General features: G+C 42.7%; 2 protein-coding genes across 5 annotated transcripts in view; one reads left to right on the top strand and one right to left on the bottom strand.

Annotated features, from left to right (window-relative positions):
• The window catches only part of LOC140329846 (general transcription factor II-I repeat domain-containing protein 2-like), a 117,002-nt gene extending 107,724 nt beyond the window's left edge, over nucleotides 1–9,278 (bottom strand). Inside the window, exon 1 of the mRNA XM_072410239.1 lies at nucleotides 9,267–9,278. The gene's annotated coding sequence lies outside the window, so the exon portion shown is untranslated. The remainder of the gene's footprint in view (nucleotides 1–9,266) is intronic.
• Nucleotides 1–25,710, top strand: part of UNC93A (unc-93 homolog A) — a 191,121-nt gene that overhangs the window by 103,104 nt on the left and 62,307 nt on the right. For all 4 annotated transcript variants that reach the window (XR_011920418.1, XM_072409182.1, XM_072409184.1 and 1 more), the window contains exons 5-6: nucleotides 1,685–1,899; nucleotides 9,591–9,726. Coding sequence is in view for 3 of the 4 variants with exons in the window: in XM_072409182.1 (XP_072265283.1) it covers nucleotides 1,685–1,899; nucleotides 9,591–9,726 (351 nt within the window). In the remaining variant the exon portion in view is untranslated. The remainder of the gene's footprint in view (nucleotides 1–1,684; nucleotides 1,900–9,590; nucleotides 9,727–25,710) is intronic.

Here is a 25,710-nt window from a genome sequence, read left to right as displayed (position 1 = left end):
GGGTTTTCTCTCCTTGAACCACACCCCACTGCAGGTCCAGAGCGAATCACATTGTTGATTCATCCTTGGTGAAGTCTTGATCAAGAGGTCACGGGGGAAGGAAAAGGTTAAGTATTAATAGTAATAACTCCCCTAGTTATTATTAATTTCCTCACAAGTTGCTGCTTTCACTGTGGTGAATGCTGTATACCAAAGCCAATCCACAATGAATATCACACATATAAAAAACACTCTTTAAATCTTTGTAATACTAAACTAAATTTAACCTTTTCCCATCCTGCATAACAATCAATGCATTGACTACAGTATTAATATGACTTAGGGATGAATATAAAACCTAATATATACAAATTTCCCATACATTATTGAACATATTAATGTTAAAATATAAAAGTCTTTATTCAAAATTTATCAGTTAATATAACCCACAAACATTCAATAGGCATAATAACCCATACCAATATTCTATATGTTATATCAAATCAACTTTTATCAATAACAGTTATATATGTATATGAAGACTTGATATATATAATGCTTTCTTATTTATTACATCTAATTGGCCTCTTTTTTTTTTACATATATCTTTTAAAAGGTTACTCACCCTCTTTGTCTTTGTATGTGAACCATATCCAATATATATATATAAGAAGCAAAAAAAAGAACGGTGTGTGCTTGTGATTTTTGTGAAAAAATCCTGTCCGATGGCTTCGCGCGCGTGCTTGTGACTTTTGTGAAACAAAAATCTAGTCCGATGGCTTCGTGCGCGGTCATTCGCCGCGAGCGGCTTCTCCGGTCAGGCATCGGAAGCTTTTATATAGGCGCCTATGTAGAGGAGTTGAACTCGGTTAACTAGTGCCTATCAGGAAAGAAATAAGTGATTTAAAAATATGCTTTGTTCTTAGCGCACATAAATGTTTAAAAACTTTAAACAGCGCAAACATTTTTTTTTTGGGCTAAGGGTAATATGTGTGCCATTAGAAAGAATGATTTTTTTAGGGGAACAGTGACTTTTAATACAAGCTCGCCAGTGTAAAGCTGCCGGAGATGCGCGGCTCCGGCCGCGAGCTTTTTCAGTTGCTGAATTGCGCGACGGAGTATGATTTCGGATCGCGAATACAAATGCGCGAGCGAGCGTCTGATTCTGCTTGATGAATTAGGGCCATAGTGTAATAATAGGGAAAACTCTAAAGCAGTTAGCTGAGATGGAAAGTTTGTAGTTTGTGCAGACTGTGATTGGTGTTCATGTGTTCAGGAGATCTCAAATGTCATTTTGTCTTTTTATGAAATTTTTTTATGGACTTTTCTTATGCATATATTTATTTCATTTTGTACATTTATAAGCGCCACAAATTTATGATATGTGCATTGTGGTGCTTAAGTGTGGGTTACTTTTGTGAGTGTTTTTGGGTTTAATTCCAAATGAATAGCACTGCAATACGCTACTTTAACTGGTTTGTCATCATTTCTGTAAAAAGGAACAATATTGATATATATAGGTCTGTAGCAGGCCTAAAATCAAACTACAATTTCAAAAAACTTTGACTAGATCCCAACAGCATGCAATATTTGCTGTAATGTAGTATTCAGTGAAAAGCAGTGAGTCCTTAATAATATAAAGAATATATAATCTATCACAATTACATTTTTTCATATTTTATTATCCAAAACATTTTTTTTCAAGGAACTGGGATACTTGCAGTCTTGCTAATAACTATTTTTCTGGATAATATTGACTTAAAAAAAGAAGAACCTGAAGGGGCTGACAAGAAAGAATCATTCTGGATAAAAATATTGGCAACCTTTAGGAATCTTCAAGATAAAAGACAAGTTCTCCTGATCCCTCTAACAATGTGGAGTGGCTTTGAACAAGGATTTCTTTCTGGAGACTTCACAAAGGTAATGCCCACCAAAACTATTAGTCTAATATATGTTGTATATAGTTAGTGTATATAAATATATATTTTAAGGCACCAGTCAATCAAGTTCAACGAGGTTAAAAAATTTAATAAACACAATAAAATATGGATACACAGAACTCTAAACCCTTTGTTGACCCAGAGAAAAAAAAATTGCAATGCATGGTCAAATTTTCTTTAGTTTATTACATAAACCTTCTTGATTTCTAATTCCAATGGCATTCCCCAGATCAACAGACTATGATGTTATCATTTAAAGACATAGTTAGTTACATGGTAGGTTTGGTTGAAAAAAGTCCATCAAGTTCAACCACAAGGGAAATAAACATATCCCAGATATAAAACCCTATAGACATAGTTGGTCTAAGCAACGTTGCGGGCAGTTGCCAGATTGCCCCCCCCCCCATGCATGCAGAGGCTGACTGCTGACAAAGAGGAATGATGCGCCGTGCCAGAATGAGAGACAGGAGCATGGTCAGACAAGCCAAAGGTCAGGGCAGGTGGTAATCAGGAGTAGTCAAGGGTCAAGCCGCGGTCGGTACACAAGAGAATTGGGAACAGGAGACACAGACAGGAGCAACTGGAACATGTGAACAAAGCCAAAAAGAACTTCTTATTCAGGCAACTTCCTGTTGCCATTCACTTCCTTATAAAAAGACGGTCAGGTGATGAATGGGGGCCATGTGACCTGCAGACATTTCAACCCACCACCAGTGGGATTGCTGGAGAAGAGGCAGTTCAGGTGCTGGTCACATGTTTGCCAGCAGATGGAGTGAATCTGTGGAACACAACAGAGAGTCATATAACCTGAACTAGGAAGTAAGTAGGGACTGGGATCCCTGAGCAGAGCTGGTGCTGGCAGCAGGGGAATGCAAGATGAATGACACTGAAGAGGCATTATTATTATTATTATTATTAATAATAATAATAATAATAATAAACAGGATTTATTTAGCGACAAAATATTTCGCAGCCCTGAACATTAAATAGGGGTTGCAAATGACAAATACAGACAGTGACACTGGAGGAGAGGACCCTGCCCCAAAGAACAGGTGGGGGAATTACCACACAATGGGAGGGTAGATATGTAGTGGTGGGAAGTAGTGACGGTTTGATGGGTAGGCAAGTTTGAAAAAATGGGTTTTGAGTGCTCTTTTAAATGGCCAGAGAGTAGGAGCACGCCGATTAGGACAGGGAAGACTGTTCCAGAGAATTGGGGCAGCTCTATAAAAAGCTTGTAGCCGTGCATGTGATGAGTTTATGAGTGAGGAAGTCAGTAGGTAAAAGCCAGCGAAATTTTAAAATTCGATCTTGTGTTCTCGCTTACCGAACATGTAAGCAATAATGGCCTGTGTAAATTCAGCCATCGAGATCAAATTTTTTGGGACCTGCAAGAGCAATCAGGGGAGTGGAGCCCTGATTGCTCTTGCAGCCCTGTAGTATGTGTTCTTGGATAGAGATTCTCTATCAAAGAACAAAGGTGTCCCGCGGCTGTGCTCATCTTGAATGAATGCAGCCGCAGGAATCATCCTGTGATTAGTAATTTCTTAGAGGGGCAATTTAATCCCAAGTTTGCTGTGAAGAGCCACACCATTGGGTACCAAAGACTGGGCTGGGTAATTCTGCAAACCAGCAGGGTTAAACCCATATGTGGCAAAAAAAAGGGATTGTGATGTAGAGCAGGGTAGAGAGTTGTATGCAAATTCTACCATAGGGAGAAGATTGGTCCAGTTGCGGAGAAGCAGAATGAGAAGCAGCTCAAGTATTGCTGCAGTGTCTAACCCTTAGTGGAGGCGTAATCCTTTGATAGAGGCAGCTCCAGATTAAAGTCTATTGAGCGCAAACTTTTCAGGTGGGTGGCAATGGGAAGTGAGTGAAGCAACCCCCAAGATTTAGACCTGCTGCTCTTGGAGCGGGCAATATGCAGAAACATTTAAAACTTAGGGAATATACATTCCCTAAAGCACATCTATTGATTTCATTTGCACAAAATATAATATATTCCCAATTTCATGTAATAAATGTGGATTTTCATTGCTATATTACTGCTTATAGCACTGATACTGGTTTAACATTTCTATTGATTTTAACCTTTTTTAGAGGTTTGGCCAAGTCAAACTTGTAAAAGCATGAGTATAACATTTAAAAATAATGCTTCTTATTCAAAAATTGATACTAGCATTGGCAGGTGAATGAGTGAAATCCCCATGCTAATTAAAAACCCCTCCTCACTTGCTCTGCTAGCAAAACACTTTTTAACACCTATACACCAGAAAGTGACAGCATTCGCAGACCTCATGTTCGTCATATTAATTCCTATTGTCTCACTCCCAAATCTTATGAAGAAGCTGAAAGAATATGGGTCTTTATCTGATTTTAAAGCGAACTACTCTAAATCCGAAGCCATGAACATCATGCCCCAGCTGCAACTGGTGATCTCCCATTCATATTCCTTTAAATGGTCTAATTCAGCACTTAAATATCTAGGCACCTATATCCCAGGACACCTACTTGAGATATTTGAACTAAATTACCTCCTCTACTCTACAGAATCTGGACAGATATCCATAGATGGACCAAAAGTCTTATTTTTTTGGTTTGGACGCCAAAAAAATGAATGTGCTCCCAAGACTGTTATACCTGTTTCCTGGTTATCATACCTAACTCCTTCTTTAAGAATTCAAACTCGATACTGTTTAACTTTACCTGGGGGGGTAAAAATCCAAGTATAAACTACTTTTCCTGTCCAAAAGTCAGGGAGGCATGGTAAAGCCAAACCTCTTACTATATTATGCGGCTATGCACCTCACAGCAGTGGTGGACTGGTGCCGCCACTCTCCATACAAGCAATGGGTGGGTCTGGAACAGTTATTTAGCAATACTCCACTGCCTGCAATACCATGGCTTCCACATGCACCCAAGACACTTTTACAGAAACACCCCACCATAGGTCCGACACTACGAGACCACGCCAAGTATATACGATCCCCCAATCTTTCACCAACACCTTCCCCACTTCTACCTATGGTTGGTAACCCATCCTTTCCTCCAGGGATAGAATACCCTGGACTACATATCCTGGCAAAACATAATCTAAGTAGAGCCCCCACCACTTTATTCTATGCAAGATGGCCCTCCTTAAAAGAACTAACAGATCTAAACCAACCCTTGCTCATTCTTGGCTGGTGGTGGTGGTCAAGGTTTCACAGGATATTTAAGTTCTTGGCATATTCAATATTGAGCTTGCTTACTCTTGGCTGGTGAAACAAGTGGCCTGGAATCAAATGGAGTTAGAAAACACAGTTGTTTTCTGATATTGTGCATTTTGGGAATTGTGTCTGTTTGACTGTTGGGTTGTGTCTGCCTGACTGTCAGTTTTATTTTAAATAGCTGTTTTTTCCTTTATCCTTGCTGACCTCTAGGAGGGAGTGGTCAAGGCTTTACAGGTGATTTAAGTTCTTGGCAGGCTCACCTTAGCTTGCTTACTCTTGGCTAACTAAAAACTAAAGTAACTAAACCTGTATGCCAGAGATGGCTTGCACCTAAATGAAAGGGGGTCTGCTGTGCTAGGGGAAAGATTTAGGGGAATGATGGAGGGATATTTAAACTAGGACAGAGGGGGGTTAAATAAGGTGGCAGAAAGGTTAGTCAGGGGTCAGCCACTAGTGGAGGGTGGGGATAGTTGGGGGGAGGGTATGGATACATGTATGGAGCTTCCCATGTTACAAACAAACATTGGATTGTGCAGTAATAGTTGTACTAAAAAACAAAAGAATTTGGCAAGTAAAGCTGGTAAATGCAGCAATGGTTTAAAGAGCCCGTTCAGCAATGCTAGAAGTCTGGCAAACAAAACAGGGGAGTTGGAAGCCTTAATGAGTGAAGAGCATTATGACTTAGTTGGCATTGCTGAATCCTGGTTTAGTTTTTCACATGACTGGGCTGTCAATATTCCTAGTTATACTCTCTTTCATAAGGACAGAGTCAAACGAAAGGGTGGTGGTTTCTGTCTGTATGTGAGAAGTGATCTGAAAGTGAATGTAAAGAAGAAATTGCGGATGGAACAAGCAATAAAGTTGAGGCATTATGGGTGGAGTTGAATGTGGGGATGCATAAAACACAATGGAGTTTGCTATAGGTCCCCCAGTGCTAAAGAAGAATTAGAGAATTAACTACTAGCACAGATAGAAAAAAGCAGCAAAAAGTGGAAGTGTTTTAATCATGGGAGATTTCAACTACCTTGACTTTGACTGGAGTAACGGCCTTACAGGAACAGCAAAAGGAAAGCCATTTGTGAATTAAATTTAAGATAATTTTATGGTACAGTTTATCGAACCACAACTAGAAATGATACTCTGCTGGACCTAGTTCTTTCCAACAATGCAGATAAAGGTAAAAACATTTAATTTTAAGGGAGCAAGTTTTCCATTACTAAGGGTGGCTCTCTGTGATTCGGACTGGGAGACAATATTGTCCTCAAAGAACACAGAACAGAAATGGGAATGTTTCAAGTCTGTTCTACGAAGGCACACTGAAAAAATATATTCCAATGGGTAATAAGTTTAAGGGCTAAAATTAAAACCTATGTGGCTCACAGCTGATGTTAAAAAAGCCATAAGGCCACAAGGAAAGGGCATTCCAAAAATATAAAAATGAAGGATCACCTTGATTGTTTGAAAACTTTAAAGAATATAACAAAAGGTGTAAAAAAGGAGATAAAATGTGCAGAACTTCAAAATGAATGACGGATTGCAAAGGAAAGTAATGCAAAACCCCAAATTTTTAAATATATTATTAGTGAAATGTTCAGATTTAAGCACGTAGGCCCCTTAAAGGATGTCCCTGGGTTGGTAACTATGGATAAAGAAAAGGCAGATCCACTAAACCCTTTTTTCTAGCTCTGTGTACACAAAAGAAAAATGGCGAGGCTCAAGTACAAATCCATAATAGCAATGTCACTGCCTTAAATGAGTCATAATGGCTCCAAATTGATATGATTGAGAAACAGTTGGGCAAAATTAAGGTTGACAAAGCACCAAGACCCGATGGATTACATCCACGAGTCCTCAAAGAGCTAAGCTCTGTTATTTCAAAGCCATTTTTTCTAATTTTTAGAGACTCACTAGCGTGGTACTGATGGATTGGCGTAAGGCCAATGTGGTTCCCATCTACAAAATGGGAAATCATTACAGGGTAACCTCAGACCGGTTAATTTACGTTCATAGTTGGAAAGGTACAAGGGAGTTTGATAAAGAACCAAATAGAGGAGTTTATACTAGAAAAAAATATTATAAGTGATAGTCAGCATGTCTTCAAGAAAGACTGAAGTTGTCAAACAAATTTACTCTTTTTATGAGGAAGTTAGTAAACAGGTGGACAGTGGAATAGCATTTGATAAAGTGTACTTGGACTTTGCTAAAGCATTTGACACAGTACCCCACAGACAGCTAATATGCAAAGTTAGGGTCAATAAGTTTAGGTCAATAAGTCAATCTGTAAATGGATAGAGAACTGGCTTAAAGACCGCATCCAGAGAGTTGTAATCAATGATTTATACTCTGAATGGTCTAAGGCAGGCATGCCTTCTGGCTCGGCCACCGGCCCACAGCCTTAGACATAAAATCAATATTATGCGGCCCACCAGCACTGTTGACCACAGTGCATATGCATACAAAAAAGCTTTTTCATTAGCGTTGATCAACCGCCTTGCAATTATCGGTCTGCTACTCAGCGGGCATAATCGGCAGGACAGGAGTCCCCATGTGTGCACAGGGAATCCCCTATGTTATAGTGGCCCGTGCTGTATGGGACCTGCACGGATCATGGCAACTCTGATTCCAAGAACATGCTCTGCACAGAGCCCACACTGACGCCTGACGTGCACAGGGAATACCTCACATCACTCTGGTGGGTGTGTGCTGTGGGGGACCTGAGCAGACCACACCCACACTAACCCTGAGTACGTGCTGAATGGTCGGCCCCCACACATTTTCACCTCACCAAATCTGGCCCTCTTTGCAAAAAGTTTGGACACCCCTGGTCTAAGGTTATTAGTGGTGTACCCCATGGTTCAGTGTTGGGACCTATACTGTTTAACATCTTTATAAATGGGATTAAAAGTACCATTTCTGTGTTTGCAGATGACACCAAACTATGTAATGGAATTAAGTCCATACAGAAAATATATAATATACAAACAGACCTGGATGTACTGTTTGATTGGGCAGCCAAGTGGCAAATGACATTTAATATAGATAAATGTAAAGTTATGCACTTGGGGGCTAACAACATGCATGCTTCATACTGTTGAGGGGGAATACACTTGGGGGAGTCAGAAATGGAAAAGGAACTGGGGGTTCTGGTAGATCATAGACTTAGTACCAGTATGCAATGTCAAGCTGCAATATCTAAAGCTAGTAAAGTACACTTTACATATATTCTGGTCATGCCCTAAACTCAGACCAATTTGGGTTAAGGTTAGAAACATCATGCAGAAGTTCACAGACCCACCAATGCCAGATGACCCAGCATTCTTCCTTCTCCATCTCAATGATAGACCTTAGAAACATATGGTTTCTAAGGTCTATCATTGAGATGGAGAAGGAAGAATGCTGGGTCATCTGGCATTGGTGGGTCTGTGAACTTCTGCATGATGTTTCTAACCTATCTCTAATTCATCTCTATTTTGGAGGCAACTTACTCCGCCTAACATTGGACTTTGGTTTCGAAAGATCAACGAGATTATGCTCATGGAATATTTAACATCCACCATCCACAGTACAGAGGAGAAGTTCTGCAATACCTGGTTCTACTCATTACAATACCAAGACTCTCTCGACTATAGTGCCTATTTATCTCAGGTAACATAAGGCGACTTAAGCTGTATGTGCTATCCTGGATGGTTTTAATTAAACTTCTTTTCTTTGACAGCTTCCACGCTTAGTTGCATTTTTGCTGTCAAACTTTGTTCTATGTTGGTCCACAAATCTAATTTAGTTTATACCTATACCTCCCATATTTTCCCTAAGCCTTTTCATCCCCATTTACCCACCCCCCTTTTTTGTGTTTATAGTCTAATGTATGGAGACTATTGTTTACAACACTGCTGATCCAAGGTATTGCCATATTTTCTGTTTCTACTCTTATTTCTTGTTTATTTTCTTTTATTGTTTACCATTGTTTAAAAATAAAAATAAATAAATGTTTAAAAATATATATTTTTTTCCCTGTTGGGGGAAATTTTACCTTCCTCCTGATCAACTATGCATATACCGGTGCATGCAGGTTCCTGTCTAGAACATGCATTGTATGTTTATTTATTTATTATTCATGTAGTTAAATTTGATGGACTGTGTATTTTTTCAGCCTACCTAAACAACTATGCTAAGATCTCACTCAGTTGAATTTAAATAGGGGAAATCCTGGCCAAAAATTGCATACAAAGTATGTCAAATATCTCTTGGTGAATATTGTAATTTTTTTCCTTACTTATTCTGGTTTGTTACTGTGGCTTTATCTGTAAGCAGACACTAAATGGCACATATATGAAAGAAGACAACTTTCCCAATATGACTATTTGGCCAGGCTGCATGATGACAAAAGGGCAGAAACCTTTATCTAGAATCTTGTATGTTAAAAATGTGGTAAATTGAATAGAAATTCTTTCTTTTTTAGTCTTATGTTACCTGTTCCCTTGGAATACATTTCGTTGGATATGTAATGATCTGCTTTGCAGCAGTCAATGCTATCTCCTCTTTGCTGTTTGGGAAACTTTCTCGATATACTGGAAGGATGTTTCTATTTTTCCTTGGTAAGAAATTTAAATTTATGACTTGTAAGTAATGAGCTGTACTGCTGTGGTAAAATCATTAAATTGTTATTTCTCCCCTGAAAAAGAACAAACTATTTTACAAACAATCATAACATGTTGTTCATAAAATATTAAGTAGGAAACATTCAGTGTAGAAAACCTACTGTATATTTCATATCATTAGAATATGTTTTTAATCGAAATTTTATAATTTTACATAATGTACATGACAATTGGTAATAAAGCTCACGAGACAAATTAAAGGTTAAGAATATAATACATTGATACTTGACATTGGTACTTAAGTTCTAATACAGAAGACCAAGACATTAAGACAAGAGTATCAGTCCTAGGGATGAGCGCGAGAGTTTTTAAAACTCAATCTCGCTGCAAATTTGGCTGTCCTTGCTTAATTGTAAGCAAGAATGACCGGTGTGAATTTGCCGATCGAGCTCGAATTAAAAAAAAAAAAAAAAAAAAAGACTGTGGGCTGTGCTGATCTACGAATGCAGCTGCATTCATTGATCAGCTCAGTGTGTGATCCCCAGCACTAAGGGTTAAATGGTAACAAGTCTCCCCATTCAAAACATCTAGTGCTCTCTGATTGGCTTTCCTCAGCTGAATGCTCTCTGAAAGTTTTCCTCAGCCAATCAGAAAGCACTAGAGGTTTTGAATGGGGAGACTTGTCCTCATTTAACATCTAGTGCCGGGGATCGCAAACAGGATTTCCAGGGCTGCGTGAACGATTGCAGCACTGGGAATACACTCCGATCACAGGGCACTAGAGGTGTGTACTTATTAGCCCAGTGACCGTGGGAACCGAACTGCAGATGAACTCCAAATGGAGAAACTCCATTGAGAGTTCATCTGCAGTTGCACTGCGATCCCCCGCACTAGAGATTAACCTCTAGTGCTGGGGATCACAAAAAAGGAAGAATCCCAAGGCTGCAAGAATGAATACAGCCCCGAGAATCCACTGGGATCCCGGGGCACTAGAGGTTAATTAATCTCCAGTGCTGGGGATCGTAAAGATTTCCTCGATCTTCCGATTGTTTAGTGAAATCGGTTTGCCAAAATTTTGCAGACCCATCGTAAGTTCATGGAAATTTTCGCAAGACAGCCAGAGACATTCTCACTCAACCCTAATGAGTACATACTAAGGCAGTTCAAACTTGTATTGATAGAGAAGGAGTCTAATGTCAGGTGCCACACCTTAATACTATTTAAACTCATTAAAAATAGACTTATAGATTTTAGGCTTTTAGGTGCCTTTAAAATAGTCATTACACCTTGTTTGTATGAAAAAATATTACAAAAAATATTACTCAAAAAGATTTGCATTGTACAAACATTGTATACATTATTTGTTTCATCATTATGTAATTTTTTCGAAACATTTAACAGAGCCTGCCTCTTCAGGAAAATTGAGACTGGAACACATTATTTAAAATTGTATTCCCTACAGAATACTAGGCAGGAACCGAATATGTGAATACTGCTGGAAATTGGATGCCAATTTCTTTTTTTAAACATTCTTTATTTTTTTAAATTTTTGAATAAACATATTAACATTAACAAAACGCGAAAAAAGATAATAAGGGAATACAAAAACAGCACAGAGAATAATCCACATAGTCTAATTAAGATCTGTGGCTAAAGAACATACAGGATCAAATCAGTAACATAACTAGAGATGAGCGAATTTCTCGAAAATTCGATTTGGCCGGTTAGCCGAGTTTTCTGAAAAGATTCACTTCGATCCAAATTTATTTGCAGCGAATCGCGTTAAAAACTGCTATTTACAGGCTGCAGAGAGCCTTGATAGTGGTGTAGAACACTGTGCCTTGCAGTAACACGCATACTGTGAGTCAGTATGACATGCAGATGACAGACGTCGCTATTAGAACTGCACACTTCACGTATTTGGGCAGTCACGGGGCCAAAACTGACCAAATAACTCAAGTATGAACTCAGCCTTACAAGAACATGTTAGCGTCAAGAAGAAGCGCACTCCTTTTACCCCCTTAGCTGATTCCACATAGATGTCTACAGAACCTGTTTTATTAACCGCTTATACAAGTACTAAACATCCGCCATTTTTATGATGTCTTGCAGATGTGTGGAAGACTTCAGGAACCGCTTGACAACCAGATTAAGGACGTGTGCCATGCAGGGCGCATGGCTCAGCCTTCCTTGACGCAGCGCCAACACAATGTTTTTCCCGTTGTCTGTAACCATGGTTCCGATTTTAAGTTGTGGTGGAGAAAGCCATGATTCGATTTCTTGATGAATCACATGGAGCAGTTCCTCCCCTGTGTGACTCGCCCAGGCAAACCAGGTGCAGAACAGCGTGACACCGAGGTGCCTTGCACATGTGGTATGCTGGAGGGGCACTGTGAATTGTCCCTGCAGTGGAAGCTGAGGACACGGTGGAGGATCAGGAGGCAGAGGTGGACGTTGTTGCGGGACCACCGGCGTGAGAACGTGGAGGCGGAAGCAGTGTCACCTGGCCAAGTTGCTGGTGTGGCTGTGCAGGAATCACATTCACCCAGTGGGCCATAAAGGACCTATATTGTCCCTGACCATAGTTACAACTCTACATGTCAGCGTTGCCGTGCACTTTGGCAGACACTGACAGGCTTAAGGGCTGGCCCACCTTCTGTTCTACATATTTGTGCAGGGCTGGTACTGCCTTTTTCGCAAAGAAAAGACGGCTTGGGACTCTCCACCTCGGTTCGGCACAAGCCATCAGTTCTCTGAAAGGTGCAGAGTCCACCACTTGGAAAGGGAGGGACTGCAGCACCAGCAACATGGACAGGAGCACATTTAGCTTCTGCGCCGTTGGATGAGTGCACGCATACTGTTGTCTCTTGGCAATCGCTTCGGTGATCGATTGCTGACGGAACGACTGATGAGGAGGAGGAGGAGCAGGACCATCTGGACCAGCAAAAGATGGAAATGACATACATCTCCCTTCGGCTGAGGTGGTGGAGCCTTGACTGCCTGAAAGCCGGTGCGTGCCACTGGGTGATGCACCGATTGCTGCGGCAGGCTGGACCACCACATCGGAGCCACGGTTCTCCCAGGCCACTTTATGGTGATGCTGCATACGTTGACGCAGGGGCGTGGTGCCAACTTTGGCACCCTGGCCAAGCTTCACCTTCTGCCCACATATTCTACATATGGCCATGTTAACCTCCTCCGGCGGCTTAACAAAAAACTGCCACTCCGCCGAGTAGGTGATTTTCCCCCCAACACTCTGCATTGACTGACTGCTACCGCTGCTGCCTCCGGGAACCCCTGCACCACTACTTTGCCGGGCAGGTAGGCTGCTGCAAAGCAGGTGGTCTACCGTGGGCACGATTGGCTCCCGACCTCCCACTGCTGCCACCCTGCTGACTACCAGCCATGCTACCACTTTGCTGGCTCAGCCGCTGCCTTACGGGCAAGCTGCCACTCTCTTCTCCTGATGATGATGAAGCCCCTTCTTCACCCGGCTCCCAAGTGCAATCGGCTTCATCATCATCGAGTAGTGTATGCACGTCACTGATGGCCTCCTCAACAGTCTCTGGGCAGGAGCCTGACAGCTCGCAACACCACCTTCCACGCCCCTCTCCTCATCACTACTTGCCTGCCTAGCGGAGGAAGAGGCGGATGTCTCCTCCAGATCTTGGCTGGGCAGTAGCTGCTGACTGTCCTCTACTAGCTCGTCCTCGCTGTATAGTGGAGCTGAGCCCACAGCATACAATACTTCTATGGCTGAGGGAACAGCAAAGGACAGAGGCAGGTTGAGGACAGGTGAGGGCACAGGGCCTGCTCCCGGGCCATGCCAACTAAGGGTTGTGTCTGACGAACCCACCTACTGTTGGCTGGGGGTGTCTGATGTCACTTGGGATGAATGGGATGACCGAGTTAACCAATCAAGAATCGCTGGGTTGCTGGTCAAGACACAACCGCTAGATGACATTGGGAGCTCAGGCCTCTTGCTGCGACTCCTGCTGACACGCCCCCTTAGTCTGCTGCGACCCCTGCCTGCGCCAGAAACATTTAGGCCTCTGCCACTCCTCTGTGCATGGCATGCCACTTCTCTGTCTGACATACTTTTACTTGAACTAAATAAATTAAAAGCAAATTAAAACACACCTAAAAGCGACGAATATATTTTATTTTTGTACAGAAATAGGCCACTAAACGCTTTTACCACAAATAACTGCAACAATGAACTGCCTATATAATTTTCTTTTTGTACTCAAATACGTCACTAAACGCTTTCACCACAAATAACTGCAACAGTGAACTGCTTATATATTTTTCTTTTTGTACTCAAATATGTCACTAAACGCTTTCACCACAATAAACTGCAACAGTGAAGTGCGTATATATTTTATGGATATATAAATTGCTGGAATGACAGAGCTGTATAATGGCTATGTGGATTCCCAAATAATCTTTCCCTGCACTTGTAAATCGCTTTTCTAGCACTGTCCCTAGCGCCTTCTGACATCTCTCCCTGCACTAAGATGCTGTGAAATGATTCCTCCCTATCCTTTCCCTGCACTTATAAATCTTTTTTTGAGTTTTTTTCCCACAATTAGGTTTTTGCTATCACTCTCCCTAGCTCCTGCACATGTCTCTCCCTACACTCAGAACGCTGTAAAATGTCTTAATCCAAGATGGCTGAGGCTATTTATAGGGCTGACGAATGATTGGCTGCATGCATGGCATTATGGGTCATCCGGCCTTCCCAGAGTTCCTTGCCCCATGTCCTCACACATGTATCTGCCATTTTAGGAAAAAAAATTGTTTTTTTTGGAAATTTGGATTGATTGCATTGCGTTCATCTCTAAACATAACAAAGTTAATACAAAATTTGGTCAAAGGATCTGACAACAGAGAAACACAAAACCGAATCTGAAAATAACACTAATAATTAAGCAGAAAGGGTGATCCAGTTGGCACTTAAAATCCAGTGTTTCCCTATAATATGTCCAACAACCCCACATAGCATTAAATTTATCTTGGGTACCCCATAAATTAGCCGTAAGATCTTCTACCATCATAATGTCATTCACCTTATTGAGCCATAAACCTAGAGTTGGGGTGACCATTGATTTCCAATACAATGGAATACAAGAGTTGTCGGCAATAATAAGATGTCTAAGAATGGAACCTTTTAAAGCCTTCTCTGGAATTATATTATGGTGCAGCATAAAAAACCCTTGATCCCATGGTATAGTTTAAGTTGTGACTTCACTTGTACCCAAAAAGGGCGTAGTAATGGGCCTCCCCAGAAGATATGTAGCATACTACTTTTTGCCTTGTCACACCACCAGCATCTGTCAGTAACCCCAAGAAAGAAGCTGTGTAACCTCTCTGGGGTCCATACCAACTAGACAGTATTTTAAAATGTAATTCCTGATATCTACTACTGATAGAGGACTTGTGAACCAAGCTGAGTATTTTAGCCTTCTGATCGGCTTCTATGGGATACCCGAGTTCCGCCTCCCATGCTTGGAGGTATGTAGATGAGAAATTTTCAGGGGCAGAGTTAGGTTCGGAGTAAAATATGGAGAAAGAGTGTCGAATGAGCCACTCCCAACACATACCATCTCAAATATAATTTTCGTGTTACTATTCCTCAATTTAGAAGGAGGGGATTAAAGGAAGTGTAGGCGTTGTAGTGATCTCCAGAAATCCAATTTGTACCTGCAAGTTTCAGGTCATCAACATCTCCATTGTCACCCATTGACCTTGATGAACAAAATGCTCCGCACACTGCACCCCCTGGTCTCACAACCCACAAAATCTCCTATCTTCCAGTCCCGAGGGAAAGACAGATTTCCTAGAATAGGTATCAGAGGTGAGGGCCAGGGGGACATTTTTAGTTGAAACAAGGGTTTCTGACATTCCTTCCATGTGGCAAAGATCAGAGGGTGGCTTGTTAAGGCAGGCTGAGGTAGTGTCGACAGCCATGGGACAGCCGTGAGTGGAGTGGAAGTAAATGATTGTACAACTCTGACCCACTATTTATCCCCAGCATGTCTAAACCAATCCAAAATTCAAACCATATGGGCTGCCATGTAGTACAATGATAGGTTGGGAACCCTCAACCCCCCCCTCACCTTTGGTCTGGAACAGCAGACTTCTACTGAGGAGGTGGCCTTTTTTGCCCCAAATAAACCAAAATATCTTGGAATGCAGGGATCTAAAAAATGAAGTAGGTATAAAAATTGGCAATGCTTGTAAAAGATTTAGGATTCTTGGTAATATATTTATTTTAGTAACCTTTATGCGGCCAAACCACAAAAGAGTTAAGGAGGACAATCTTTCAAGATCCTTTTTGATGGTGGCAAGTATTGGGGAGAAATTTAATGTGAATAGCTGTGATAAATCTGCAGGGAGCAGAGTCCCCAAACACTTAGTTGCCTGTTTGTCCCAATTGAAGGAGAAGGAGGGCATAGGTTGGGTGCAAAGAGCGTGGGACAAGGAGACATTGAGGGCCGTTGACTTGGAATAATTCATTTTAAAATTAGACACAGTACCATACTCCTTGATTGTCCGTATGAGATTTGGGAGAAAGATTGCTGGGTTGGTAATAACAAATAACAGGTCATCCGCATAGGCTGCCACCTTATGCTCGCAGCGACCTAATTGCAGTCCCTGTATATCTGGGTTAGAGTGTATTGCGATAAGTAATGGCTCCAGAGAGAGCATAAAAATGAGGGAAGACAAGTGGCAGCCCTGCCTAGTACCATTGGTAATGGTGAAGGAATCAGACACTTCGCCATTCACTCTCACTGATGCAGAGGAGGAAGAATAAATGGCATTTATCCGTTTTATCATTTTGTCTCCCGCACCCATAGCTTGGAGTGTGGACAGCATAAAATCCCAATCAACCCTGTCAAAAGCTTTTTCTGCATCTATAGAGAGCAGCATGGAAGGTCTACCTGTGGACACAGCAGTATCTATCCAATTTATGGCCCGGGATGTGTTGTCTCCAGGTTCCCTAGAAGGCATAAACCCCACCTGATCAAAATGTATGGATTTATGAATATACTTTTGAAATCTGTTGGCTAAAATCTTAGTGAATAACTTTAAATCCTGGTTTAAAAGTGATATAGGCCTATAACTGCTACACACAGAAGGGTCTTTGTCAGCCTTGGGAATAACTGTAATAACTGCCCAAAGGGGGCCTTTGGTACTGTCTCCTCCACAGTCAGTGAGTTAAAAGCAGCTACAAAATGAGGTGACAGGCCTTCTGCAAATACTTAATAGGCAGAGCGTAATAAGGGAGCGAAAAGCCAGCTTTCCCAGCTTTAGTCTGTTTTATAGCTGCCAGGAACGCTTCAATAGTAATCAGGATTCCAGATCAAATATATCAGTTTGAGATAATCTAGGTAAGCTTAACACCTTTAAGTATCGCTGGTCGCAGGTTATACAAGGATAACTAATAATCACTGAATTTTGCAGCAATCTCCTTCACCTGGTAAACCTTATCTCTTTTATTAGTGATCAGGAAAGAAACATAAGTGTGTGCTCAGAGTCCTCGCAGCGCCACAAATCTGCAACCACATAATAGCCTGCATAGTTGGAACCAGTAAAATAACACAACATAAAATCATATAAAGGATGTAGGTACTAGTGTTGTTGTTCGAATTCGGGTCGTCCTAATGTTCGACCCAAATATGTCCGTTCGAATTCGGGTGGACCCGACCCGAATTTTGCTGAATTTAAATCCCCGAATTCGACCCTCCCACAATGCCTAGGGACCTCCCCCATGATGACTAGGGCCCTCCAATTAGAGCAGGGATGCCCCCCTCCATGTTTGTTGTGGCAGGCAGCCGAGTCCTCGCAGCGCCCTCGCCAGAAGCCTTCCATCTTTATCACCATACTTATTGTAGGACCTGCAACATTTAATAAGAGCCGCTTTAGCTTTACCCAGAGACAAAGAGGCTAACTTTTGCCGTAAGGTCAATTCTGCTCCCACCTGTTTGTCTAGAGTACGTTTATGCACCACCTCTAACTCTTGTAGGCGTTTAGGGGTGGATGAGATCTCATCCTGTTTTTCCTTTTTAATCCTGGAACCATGCTTTATGAGCAACCCCCTTATAACTGCTTTATGCACCTCCCATACCACAGTTGGAGAGCAATCTGGTATACCGTTCATTTCAAAATAATGTTTCATTTCAGAGGTCAAATCTGCAACCACGACTGGGTCAGAGAGAAGGGACTCATTCAGCTTCCAATGCCAGGTTTTAGGGGAAGAAGAAGCCAGGGTAAATGTGAGCAGGACAAGGGCATGATCTGAAAATGTAATGTTCCCTATAGTGCACTTCAGGACTTGAAAGATCTGTGTGTTTACCCCCCTAGCGTTCTAAATTTGTCAGTTTTTTGATGCAAAAAGGCAACAATTTCTCTTGTCTTCAGCTTCCCTTTTGCAAACAGTGATGGCAGGTTGCTCCGGTTAGCCCTAAAGGTTCCATAGGCATCTGTTCTGTGTTGCAGAAGGAAAGCTCAGGAGAGATGAAGAAATTGTCAGTTGTGACACAATAGCCCTGATCTAGCAATGGCTCTATGAGAGATAACACTGAAGATGTTGCCAATCCATAATGGCTATATCTGGGGTTGAACTGTATCCCTTTTACAGTGTGCAGTACTGTATTCCAGATGTAGCCAGATGAGGATTTACACAGCATATACAATTTCACAGGTTCCCACTTTATGGTTCTTGCAAACCTCAGGTGTGGAGCACCCTGTTGTTGTCCAGCGTACCTGCATAAAACAAAATAAAAAAGGTATTTTAAGATATGTTCTTTTATAGTGTGGTGAAGGTTGCAAGTAATCTGTTGTTTTGCATAAAAAAAATTAGCAAAAATTTTCAAAAAGTTAGCAAACAGAGCAGCACACATGTTTGCATAAAAAAATCTAGCAAAAAATTTCAAAAAGTTAGCAAACACAAGAGCGGCTTACCTGTTTGTCTCCGCAACAATTTTTTCAATAACTTCATCGATAACAATTCTTTCAATAACTTTGTCAAAAACAACTTGTCAAAAACTACTTAAACAACAAGGTTTGCAAAGGGGTCGTCGCATTCAGCCTCAATTTTCATTCCAGGAGGGCCGGTGAATAGAAATCTTGGGGGTGCTGCCTGGTCCACATCAAGGTCAATGGAGCACCTTGTGCGCACAGCACTGACCTTAGGTTCAGAATCGTCGCTCAGCTCACTTTCGCTGTCTGGTGACAAATTTCCTGGTGAATCACTATCGCTCGCATCCACAAGGGACTCCAAATAGCTATCGCTGCTTTTAAGGTCCTCCAAAACAGCGCTTGCACCGGCGAGATGCCTTTTGGATGCCATGTGGTCCCCAGCAATCAGTCAGGAACAATCAAGGTCAAAGACAAAGTGATGAAATGATACATTCAAAAGGTCAGATCAAGGTCAGGGCTAATTGTGGGCAAAATATAAATCAGGGCACTGGGCAATGATGCTTGGTGCACTAAAATGTGTATTTATACTTTTATTTTGTATTTTTTACTGTAAAAAAAATGTAAAAGCAGATTTCATAGTAATCTGCTTTAAAATTTCCTGCCCCCAGAATCCATCACTCCACCGCATCACCTGGAAGATGTCACATGTTGCCAGGTGACGCAATGGGGTTGTCCCCGCCCTGCTCACTCCCCTGAATCCACCAATGATGCTGGTCGCATCACCAGGAGGATGCGAGCGTCACATCCTCCGAGTGATGCGAGCAGCTATAGTAAATTTAGGGGGTGATGCCAGCGGGAAATTGCCGCTTGCCTCACCCCCAGAATTTACTATTGCTGATCGCATCACCAGTTAGATGTGATGCATCATGCAGAAATCCTGCATGGTGCTTCTGCATGGTGCATTGCATCTAACTGATAATAGACACATCGGCGTGGTCGGGACCTGGGGGGCATTTAAAAGCAGATTACTCGGAATCGTCTGATCGCCACTGGAGCGCGGGGCACAGGTAAGACACTAAGACCCACTAATTGGCATTGTTGCATGCAATGTTTAAACTAATCTGTAAATTTTGTGCGGGCTTGCACCGCTGCACCGGATGTATCCAGTGCAGGATCAGGAGCAAAGATAAAATCTCCCCACAAAATACCAAGCAAATTTTCCCACTTTCTCAAACTTATCCTTCAAAAAGCTCTTTTGATGCAGTTTAGGTGCATATATTGATGCCAATGTCACCAATATTTTCTCCAAAATCCCTTTCACAAATAACATTCTGCCTGCTTTATAAATATCAATAAAGTGCCAGGATATATTGCCAGAAATTAGGAGCGATACACCCCCTGACCATGAATCCAATGAGCCACAGTGATAGCCAATCGGATATTTCTTATTAGAAAGTTTAGGAATTTTAGCTTGTTTAAAATTAGTTTTCTGGAGTAGCGCCACCTGGACTCATAGCCTAGCCTGTGCACAAAGTAAGGCTGAATGTTTTTCAGGTGCATTCAATCCCTTGACATTAAAAGCAACCAATTAAATGTGTTCCATGAGTTATTAATAAGATTGCCACAGAATACACGATTTATTGTATGGGTCTTGGGTGGGGGGGTCCAAGAGAGGAAAAAAGGGCGTTCATAGAGGGACGGTATGTTCCTGATAAAAGGATTTGAAAGGGGAGGGAAGAAGGACAGAGTCTATTTGGGTAATTAGGCCACTAAACGATGTCAAAACTCAGTTAAACTGAGAAGCCTAAGAAAGAGAAACTCTGCGACGGCATAAGCGGGGGTCCCCATCCTCCCCCATTTAGACAACTCTAAATCTGCAGCATACAGTATAAACAACATATTAGCCTGCATAGTTGGAACCAGTAAAATAACACAACATAAAATCATATAAAGGATGTAGGTAATAGTGTTGTTGTTCAAATTCGGGTCGTCCTAATGTTCGACCCGAATATGACCGTTCGAATTCGGGTGGACCCGACCCGAATTTTGCTGAATTCGATTCCCTGAATTCGACCCTCCCACAATGCCTAGGGACCTCCCCCATGATGACTAGGGCCCTCCAATTAGAGCAGGGATGCCCCCCTCCATGTTTGTTGTGGCAGGCAGCCGATTGGCTGTCTGTCACTGCATGCCACACAGGCAGCCATTGGCCTATATAAGGCCAGTGCGTGCCTGCATTTATCACTCCTGACAGAGATTTGCTGATAGCATAACAACCTTTTTGTGCTGCTTGGCTTGCTTTGTCAAAGTGAAAAAAAGTGCTTTACTTTGTTAGACTGTGTCACACTCACACTATTAGTCAGATAGATTGTTGGATTGTATTGTATTGGTGCAGTCCTGAAATCTACTGTACTCAGATAGGTAGAGTGTTTCACTGTTAGCTAGATAGATAGATACATAGATAGATACATAGATAGATACATTGATAGATAGATAGAAAGCTAGATAGATAGATAAAAAGTCAGTCAGTGTGTTACATACACTCAGCCAGAGGCAGGGTCCCAACGTTGACTGCATGCACAATATCACACTTGTACTGAGAGACAGACACACAGACGCAGTGTATACTGCAGTATATAGTTTGTATACTGTGCTGCATATTACAAGCGTCACCACTGAAGCAAAGTGCTGCATACAACACAGCGCACTTGCATTTTTTGTGTCAACCCCCCCCCAATCAAAAAATCCACTTACTGTACAAATTGACAATAACATATAGCATATTAGCTACAAAGTATTTTGCAGGGTGTAAAGCCACATAAATAAAAACATTTCTACAATGTCTGGCCAAAGAGGAAAGGGCAGCTTTGGCAGGGGTGGCAAGCAAAGCAGTATGAGTTTGTTTTTAGCTGCAGACCCAAGAACAAGAAGCGCTGCTGTTGGTGGTGGGCGTCCATTATTGCCACACCAGGCACAAGACGTAGTGGAGTACATGACCCAGTCTGGGTCAAGTGATTGTACCCCCTCTTCATCCCAGTCCCAGACACAGGCCTTACAGGTGTCCCAAACAGTCCATGATAACACCTGTTCCTCTTGGTTCTTCATCAACAGCTGGAAAGTCACGTGTACGGCAGTATGTAGAGGAGTCCCACCGAGGTGTTGGAGAGGCGGAGCTACAAGCATTCATTGAAGATGCTCAGTTGTCTCAGTCATCTGACGAAGAGAGTCAGTTCACAGCCTTTCCCCCCACTTACTTTTTACCAGAACACTTTGAGTCAGACGAGCCAATTCAAACTGGCTCCAAAAGGCCGCTGCTTCCTTTCGGCACATAAAGGGAAACTGTCTCATCTGATGATGATGATGATGTCCTTGATCAGACATGGGGCAAACAAGGCGATCATCATAGGCAGGAAGAAGAGGAGGAGGAGGAGGAGGAGGAGGAAGAAGAGGCGGAGGAGTTTGCAGAGTGCCCTCAAAGGGGGAGAGGGAGGAAGAGGGTAAAAGCTGCCCACACTCTTCATTCTTCAAGTACCAGAGAGGCAAGTCATAGACGTAAATCGTCGGAAGCTGTCACCACAGCTATGCCTCAACAACCGCGGACCGCCACCACAAGCACCAGCTCCAGAGCACCTTTCGGGCCAGATAAATGTTCGCCAGTGTGGACATTTTTTAATGTCCATAGTGATGACAACACTTTGGTCATCTGTAAACTGTGTGCTCAACACTTGAAATGAGGCAAAAACCCAAACAAACTTGGAACAAGTTGCATGAGCACTCATTTAAAAAGCCACCACCCAGTAACCTGGCAGGAACACCTGGTCAAAGCACAGAGCTCTGTGCGACCACCTCCGTCCAAGAAGCAAGCTCAAACTGCTCAATCTTCCTCCGCTGCCTTTCCTCCTTCTGCCACCAAAGCTACCTGTGCTGCTGCCAGCAATTTAGGTGTGGCATGTAGCCAAGCATTACCTTTTTCAGGCTCCACCAGCGGTGAGCAGGAGCTCCAACGCAGATCAGCTGCTGTTTGTCACGTTGCTAGCAGTTAGGACCAGGCATCATTGCCATCCCCCACAACTTCAACCCCATCGTCCAATGTTTCTGTGGTTAGCATTAGCAGCATCCAACCTTCCATCCCCCAGATGCTGGAGCGCAAGAGGAAATATGGCCCAAATGACCCCAAAACAAAGCTAATCAATGCGGCAATTGCACATCTGATTGCGTTAGAGCTCCTCCCTTACCGGCGTGTGGACTCCAATGCATTCCGTTACGCATTCCTCTGCACGACCCCACAGTACGTTATGCCTAAACGACAGTGTTTTGCAAAAAAATGTGTTCCTGCTTTTCATGAACACGTGCAGAGCGATGTGTCCATAGCCCTGCAGCACTCATTTTCTGCCAAGGTGCACCTGACAACCGACAGTGGGTCGAGCAAACATGGAGTGGGAAGATATATTTTCCATACAGCTCATTGGGTAACATTAGTGGCAGCAGGGGAAGATGCAGCTGCAGCAAGGCCTGCATACCTACCTCCGCCCAGAGCACATCGCCATACAATTTCCTCCTCAACCTCCACTTCCACCTCCTCCTTTGAATCTTGTGCCTCAACCTCTTCCTCCAGGGACACTTTGCCGTGGAAACCCAGCACCTCCCATTCGGCAGCATCTGTTCACCGCCAGCAACAACCTGCAGTTTGCTTTTTTGGTGCACAATTCAGACGTTGCCACGCAGTCCTGAGGTTCCGATACCTGGGTTCCCTCAGCCACATGGGCGCAGCCATTCTAAGTGCCTTGCGTAAGCAGGAGGACATATGGCTAACTCCTAACAGACTTCAGCCAGGCAAGGTCGTGTGTGACAATGGGGCCAATCTGCTGGCAGCCCTGCGTTGTGGGAAACTCACACACGTACCTTGCCTGGCTCACGTCATGAACCTGATAGTACAGCGCTTCCTTCGGAATTACCCAGGCCTCCAGCCGCTGTTACTGAAGGCCAGAAAGTTGTCAGCGCATTTCCACTGGTCGTACACAGCCAGTGCCAGATTGGTGGATCACAGCGAAATCTCAGCCTGCCAGTGCACCGGTTAATTTGTGATGTGGCCACACATTGGAATTCCACCTTTTACATGCTGCAGCAGCTGGCTGAACAACAGAAAGCGGTGGTGGATTACGTGGCAGAGTCTGTTTGTTTCAGACATATACCTACACTACCTTTCTTCAGCCCTGCACAGTGGCTGCAAATTGAGGACTTGTGCACTGTATTGTCACCTTTTGAAGAGGCCACCAGGATGATCAGCAGAGGTCAGGCCTGTGTCAGTGACACCATCCCCATCATATGCCTGCTGGAACAGATGATGGTGGATCTCGGACACGACACAGAGTGGACGCTGCATCAAGAGATGATGTTTCAAACATCATCTCAGACATGCGTGCCTACTATGCATAGTGCACCACAAATCCAGGAGGTGGAGGAGGAGGTGGAGGTGGAAGAGGATGAGGAGGACATTGCAGGCATGGGAGAAGGGGAGGAAGGGGCAGAGGAGGATATTGAGGATACATGGCATCCATCCACCCAAACACAAGGCAGCATGTTCCGTGGATTGCAAGACCAGGCGGAGGAGGACGACCCTGTGATGCTGTCCAGAATTACCTCAGCTGTTGGTAGTTTGAGCCACATGACAGCCTTCATGCAGGAGTGCCTAGACAAAGATCCATCCATAGAACACATAAAAACAAAGACTGACGACTATTGGATTGCTACATTACTGGATCCATGTTACAAGCCTGAGATACAACAACTGATCCGGCCCCAGTACAGGGGACCTAAAATGCAGCACTACCAAGAAGTGCTTGTAAGGGACTTGTGCTCAGCCTTTCCAGCTGCCAGCAGTAGCAGCAGCAGCAGGGATCCCTATGGCAGTTCCACCAGCCATGGGAGCCAAACAACTGCTTTAAGTGGAATGGGTGGCAGCAGCAGTAGAGGTTGTCTAAGACAAACTATGCAGGCTTTTTTTCAGCGGAAGCAAGCTGCCAGTCGTGCAGAAATTGCCAATGACACTCAGCAGCAGTACTGAGTCATGGTGCAGGAATACCCGAGCTCTGCATGGGACATCTGCCAAGAAAGCCAAGATCCACGGGGCTACTGGGTATCCAAGCTTGAGCAGTGTCCGGAGCTGGCAGAACATGCCATTCAGATCCTTGCCTGCCCAGCCGCAAGTGTGGTATCTGAAAGAGCGTTCAGTGGAGCTGGGGGCGTAGTGAGTGACAAACGGATTTGTCTCTCCGCAGAAAATGTCGACCAGGTCACTTTTATTAAAAGGAATAAGGCTTGGATCGGCAATGACTTCAACACCCCCTCTGCAGAGTGTACTGATTAGTCGTCAACTGCTGCTCGGACATCTTGATGGGAAGAGCACGTTCACAGCCTTTCGGCATCTCCTTCTACTCCTCACCCTAGTGGCCCTCTACCTCTACTCTGTCTCTTAGGTCTATAACTTGCAATGGAGCTGTGTAACTGGCTAATTTTTTTTTACCGAGCACCCCCCTCAGGGCCCTCTGCCTTTATCTACTTTGAGGCCTATATCACTTGTAATGGAGCTGTGTAATTCATAATTAAATATTTGTATTTTTAGTAGAGTATTACATAAAGTTTTCTGTCCTTTTGGATAGATAGCAAGTGCTATCAAAAATAAATATCTGTATTTTTTCTAAGGAAATACAGAAGTTTTTATGCCTTTTTTTAATAGATAGCAAGTAGTATCAGAATGAAATATCTGTATTTTTTTTACAGAAATACAGAAATTTGTCTGTTTATTTTCATAGATAGCAAGTGTATCAGAAATATTTATCTGCATTTTTTTTACAGAAATACAGAAATTTTTCTGTTTATTTTCATAGATAGCAAGTGGTATGAGAATTAATCATCTGTATTTTTTTAACAGAAATACAGACATTTTTCTGTTTATTTTCATAGATAGCAAGTGGTATCAGAATTAATTATCTGTATTTTGTTTTACAGAAATACAGACATTTTTCTGTTTATTTTGATAGAAAGCAAGTGGTATCA

This window comes from Pyxicephalus adspersus, chromosome 4, assembly GCF_032062135.1.
Source record: "Pyxicephalus adspersus chromosome 4, UCB_Pads_2.0, whole genome shotgun sequence".
Taxonomy (NCBI): Eukaryota; Metazoa; Chordata; class Amphibia; order Anura; family Pyxicephalidae; genus Pyxicephalus; species Pyxicephalus adspersus.
Note: the sequence above shows the minus strand (reverse complement) of the source record. Positions and strands in the feature narration are given on the sequence as shown.